Source organism: Ciconia boyciana, chromosome 4, assembly GCF_034638445.1.
Source record: "Ciconia boyciana chromosome 4, ASM3463844v1, whole genome shotgun sequence".
Classification (NCBI taxonomy): Eukaryota; Metazoa; Chordata; class Aves; order Ciconiiformes; family Ciconiidae; genus Ciconia; species Ciconia boyciana.
In genome coordinates, this window is record NC_132937.1 from 46,547,293 (window position 1) to 46,552,774 (window position 5,482).

The 5,482-nt window shown below is 45.9% G+C and overlaps 1 protein-coding gene across 1 annotated transcript; it reads left to right on the forward strand.

The window, feature by feature from the left end:
- The first annotated feature begins 259 nt into the window (after nt 1-259).
- DMRT2 (doublesex and mab-3 related transcription factor 2) lies at nt 260-3,541 on the forward strand. Its single transcript, XM_072860192.1, has 3 exons — nt 260-610; nt 691-793; nt 2,478-3,541. The coding sequence occupies exons 1-3, from the start codon at nt 260-262 to the stop codon at nt 3,539-3,541; spliced, it is 1,518 nt and encodes a 505-aa protein (XP_072716293.1).
- The last annotated feature ends 1,941 nt before the right edge of the window (nt 3,542-5,482 follow it).

Consider the following 5,482-nt stretch of genomic DNA (forward strand, 5'->3'; position numbering starts at 1 on the left):
GCGGGGGGGAAGCGTCCGTCGAGGCTAAGCTGAGCCCTGCGCGGGGCACGGGGAAGACACCCGAGCAGACGGTAAGGGCGGAGGAGGTGACATCCCACGGGGGCTGTGCCGCGACTTCCCAACGGGGGCGCGTCTCGGCGGGGCTGCCGGCGGGCCGGGCGGCGGCGGGCACCTCGGAAGCCGGCTGTGCCCCGGCTGCCGTCCCACCGCGGGGGCGGGCGGCCTGACGCCTCTCTTGCAGCTGCGCCGCCGAGGAGCCATGGCTGAAGGACGCGCCGCCGCCGCCGACTGGGAGATCGACGTGGAGAGCGTGGAGGGGGAGGCGGCCGAGGCCCCCGGCGCGCCGCGCAGCAGCGCCGGCCGCGAGGAGGAAGAGGAGGAGGAGGAAGGCGAGGAGGCGGCGGCGGCCCCGCGGCGGGGCGAGCCGCGGAAGCTGAGCCGCACGCCCAAGTGCGCCCGGTGCCGCAACCACGGCGTGGTGTCGTGCCTGAAGGGACACAAGCGGTTCTGCCGCTGGCGCGACTGCCAGTGCGCAAACTGCCTGCTGGTGGTGGAGCGGCAGCGCGTCATGGCCGCCCAGGTGGCCCTCCGACGGCAGCAGGCCACCGAGGTGAGCGGGGTCGGGACGGGGCGGGACGGGACGGGGCGGGCGGCCCCCGGGCTGACGGCGCTGCCCGGTCGCTCTCCTAGGACAAGAAGGGGCTGGCGGGGAAGCAGGCGAGCCTGGAGCGCAAAGCCGTCTACCAGAGGCACGTCCGGACGCCCAGCCTCCTGGCCAAGAGCATCCTGGAAGGTAAAGCGCATCCCCCGCCCCTCCGCGGGCCGCCCGCAGCACCGGCCGCCAGCGGGGAAACCCCGCTCTGCCCCGGGAAAACCCATAGCTCCCGGCCGAGGCGCGGCTGCTCTCACGGACGTGCGTGAAATGCGGCGTTATTTCCCGAGATAAAGGAAGAACGGCATTAAAGCGCGCTCCGCTACCAGCGCCGGGCGGCGCGGTGCCGGTGCCCGTTCCCGTTCGGGCGCGGGTGCCGGTGCCCTCGGAGCCTCCGCCCGCGGCTCCTGCCCTTCGTGGCTGGAATCGATGTGGCAGAATTTCAGTCCCGTCCCCCGCCCTCCCCGCCCAAAATAATGCCTGAAATGCTAGCAACGGTAATTTGAAATTGGAGAGTTACTGTTACAAGCTGACATTCTTTTTACATTACTACCCAGCAGTGTTTTGCAGTGCCGGGTAATTTATTCGCGGGTGTTTTCATCAGCAAATGAGTAAATAAATTAGTTGATCCCCCCCCCCTTTGATCTGAACACCTAACACAGCAGCACCGTTTGCTGCTTTATGCTTTATCAATAGTAAGATATGCATAATAGGCTGCTCTTTTTTTTTCCTGTCGAAAATATTAACTGTGGAAGAATGACATTTTAAAGATGGATATTTTAGTGTGAGGGTTTAATTTTTGTCCCCACTCCCTCTTTGGATTGTGCCCAAATTTATTTCTATGTCTGCTTTAATTACTTTCCAAACTGTAGCCCTGTAAAGCATTACAGTTCTCAAATCTAGCTTTTTTTCCCCCCCCAAATAGAAAGCTCTTTTCTTTACCTGTGCAAGCGCAATTAAAATTTTATCCTGTTAGAAACCTCTAATTTTCATCTACAGTTCACTCTTTAAAAAAAATCTCTTCTGTATTCTTTCCTCTAACTTATCTTAACTTTCTTTTTCTTTTTTCCTAGTTCTCCTTGGAATTTTCTACCATCTGTAGCAATGTGTACATAGTGATTCATCTTTAGAGAATAGCAAAGGCATCAGCTGTAGGTATAGTTATTTTCCTTGGCAATGGGGAAACCTGTGTGAGAGGAATGGGAGTGAGAACAGGTAAAACCCTGTTCTCCTTACTCATGTAAGTAGTTCCATTAATTCAATGGGATTACTTGTCTGGGTACAGCAAACAGGATTGGACCTTATCAGTTATATTAAATGAATCCGGTTAGCCTGGTAATTGAATATACTGGAGACTGGATTTCTGTTTTATTGAAGTTCTCTTTTAGTTCAGAAGAAATAAAATATTTGAACACTTTCTGTATTTGTTAAAAATGAATGGTTATCTCCTGAAGCTGCATGATGCAATACCAGTCATAACACACAGCAGGGTTTTGCATTTTTTTGTTTGTTTGTTTGTTTTCTCAATCTGCTGTTTTGAAATTACTTTTTAAAGTTACCACTCAGCTAGCTTTGAAGGAGACTACATGTGTCATAGGAGCAGGGCTTGCTTATCTGTGTTGAGGAACTTGTACTGCATGTGCCTGACGGCACAGGGAGCTAAGCCTCTGTGGCACAGTGAATTCAGCAGGAGCTGTTGGTGTCCAGGGTTTGTAGCAAGTGCTCGGCGCCTGGCGGGACTGGCTCCAAACGGAACCCTTTTACAAACACAGCTTTAATGGTTTTCTTATGCGGCTTCATTCCTAATGCTGCTTCGTTGTTTTAGGTTACCGTCCTATTCCAACAGACCCTTACCTGGGAGGGAATTCACCCTTGCCACCCCCTGTGAGTGACAGGATGAGAAAGAGACGGGCTTTTGCTGATAAAGAGTTGGAGAACATTATGCTAGAGAGAGAGTATAAAGAGAGAGAGATTATGGAAGCTACACAAGCAGCTGCTCTTTTTCTCCCTAACCGCATGGTGCATGGAGCTGAATACAACTCGTATAAAACAGCTTTCAACGCTACTCAAGTTGATACTCCCAACAAGGAGTTTTGCAATTTTTTACCAACCTGCCTTGATCTAACCATGCAGTATTCAGGATCCAGCAACATGGAACTAATTTCTTCAAATGTCAGTGTAGCTACTACCTACAGGCAGTATCCCTTGCCTTCTAGGTTCTTAGTGTGGCCAAAATGTGGCCCCATTAGCGATGCTCTCCTCTACCAGCAATGTCTGTTAAACGCTACTACTGTCCAAGCTCTCAAACCTGGGGCAGGTTGGGATGCGAAGAGCTCACAAAGTCAGGACTGTCCAAACACTGAGCACAACATCATGTCTCCAAAACTGGAAAATTCACTTGTTCTCACCCACACGCAAGACATTCAGCAGTCATGTAATGAGATACCATACCTTCCTCAGGAAGCTCGTGAGAGGTCAGCTTTCTGTCCTCCAAAAAGGACTTTCTCTCAGATTTCTGATAAGGATTCTCTGGCTCCTCAGGAACAGGTATTAAGCAAGATCAGCAAAGACAATACCAAGGCCCCTCCACTGCTCAAATACAGCTCAAATACATTTCAGTCGCTGTTCCAGCAAACGTTTCCTGACAGATCAGGAGCAGAGTTGAGAACATCCTTTGTGAAAGAGACTTTTGAAGATGCTCCTAAGAAATTCAAAGAGTGTGCTATTAAAGAGAACCAAAAATACAAATTTACAGTAGACAAATGCGCAAAAGACTTCTTTGGGGCCAAACAGGCCACAAAACAACTTTCAACAACTGAGCCATTGTCATTTTCAGTTGAATCCATCCTTAAACGACCTTCTTCTGCAGTTGCTAATGTCTCTCAATAAACATACTATACCTTCAGTGTAAAGAGTTTGTATGCTTTGCCTTCTGCAGAATTGCTACTGCCTGCCTTGTCTTTTAAAAGATTTGTGAAGAGGAATTTCTGCTGTAAGTGGTAATTCTTTCTTCTGTCTCAAAACCATGTACATAAATATGCACGTTTTCTCCTCTGAAAAAATAAATGTATTTAATTTGTTAAAATTGAAACTGCACGTACAGACTGTAAAATGTTGTTATTTTGAGCAGCACTTCAAACCATTCAATAAAATGAGATGTATTCCTGATCTCTGTTTTGTCTCTAGTCTCTCACAGGCAAGTATGCCCTACTTTCAAAGTATACTTATTCTTTTATCTGCTATTATCAATGTATTTACTAGTTATCTTGGTGGGGTAGGTGGTCATTTCTGCTTTGAACCTCCAGTAACTAAGAGAAGAGGTAACAATGGTGCAGGTAGGCTACTGTGAATTTGCAAGACTTTTTTTATTAATTTAAGTGAGGTTTGGATCAGATTCCAAATGCCTTTCTTATTCTGAAGGGGGAGTGCATGCTAGCGTAAAAGACTGGTTTATTCCACACCTCTCTGTAAAAGCTGTTCCTAAAGCAGAAGAATTACTAGGTTGGATTTGAGGAGGATGGCTCTAGTGAGCTTTTGGATAAAAAGTCAGCATTTTTCAAAATTCAATTTTTGAATAAAAGGTCTGCTTTTTTTTTTAATGTTCAGCTGACTTTACTCTGGCTTTCGACCCCCTAGAATATTTCCCTTCTGAAAACATTTCACCTTTGACCATCAAGAGCCTGAGATTCTTGTGTTGTGGTAATTGAAATGACCTTTAGGCTGTAAAAATGATGCACAGAATCATCACTGCTAGTGAGAAATCAAGTCATGATCTCTCAGTTTTGTAATTCTACGCCCTTTTGCAGGGATAGCAGAAATAAAGGAGATTAACCAGTGGAATTTACCTGGGAACCTGAAATGCCCTCAAGGTTGTAGAAAAAAGCATTACCAGCTCTTATTATGACAGCTTGAAGCTTTCTAAATTCATGATTTTCTAAGTTTTCCCCTATATGTTACTGCTAGCATGTCTCGTGCTAACCAGTAATCCCGTGGTTACCTTCCTTCCTTAACATTTTTATCCTGCAGACAGTGCTCAGCCAGTTGAAAAGGGCTGTGTTCTTTTCTTAACTTTTATTATTTTCTAAGGACAATTTTTGTTTGGTATTTTTGAGCAGAATGTAATATTTTCTGACTTTGCTGCACAGGTTAAATGCTTATTTTGCTATGAATAAATCTGAACCTGTGAATTTCTGATTCTGTAAGTATCTCTTGGGAGCTGTGTTTCTGAATAGCAGGATCTGTGTTTCTGTTGGGAGTGGTGTTGCTGAATAGCAGGACCCTTTTCATGGTTGGGGGAGTCATCTGTTGTGGGTGCTTTTCTAAGCCACTTTGTTAAAGCAATAAACACATTGGAGAAAACACATTTTACATAATGTGTATGTTTTTACATAACACATCTTACATAGCACATCAAAATTTTATGTCAGGAATGTAAACACATTTGTTGTAATTTAAAAGACTCTTGGGCACTAGCTAAAGTTTCACTTTTAAAAAACATTCATACTAACTAGATTTTTGCCTAGCTGAAAATAGGTTTCAAATGCAGTGAGATGCTTTTCATTTTTTCAAACGCTGTCCTTTATCCAGTTGCCATTAGGGGGAGTTTTAACTTACTTGAGAGCTGAATCTGCTTGTTAATCAGTTTAGCAGTCAGACCAAGCTAAGCAGCTTTTACCCAGAGTAAATGGAGTGAAATTCTTCACATTTCGTATTTGTTTGCTTTCACCACAGCTTCCTCCTTTGGCTTAGTTGAACATTAAATGTTAACAACGGGTTTTAATTTAAGCAGGGTTTCTTTTGTTATTAAAAATATGATTTGTTTTTTGAGAT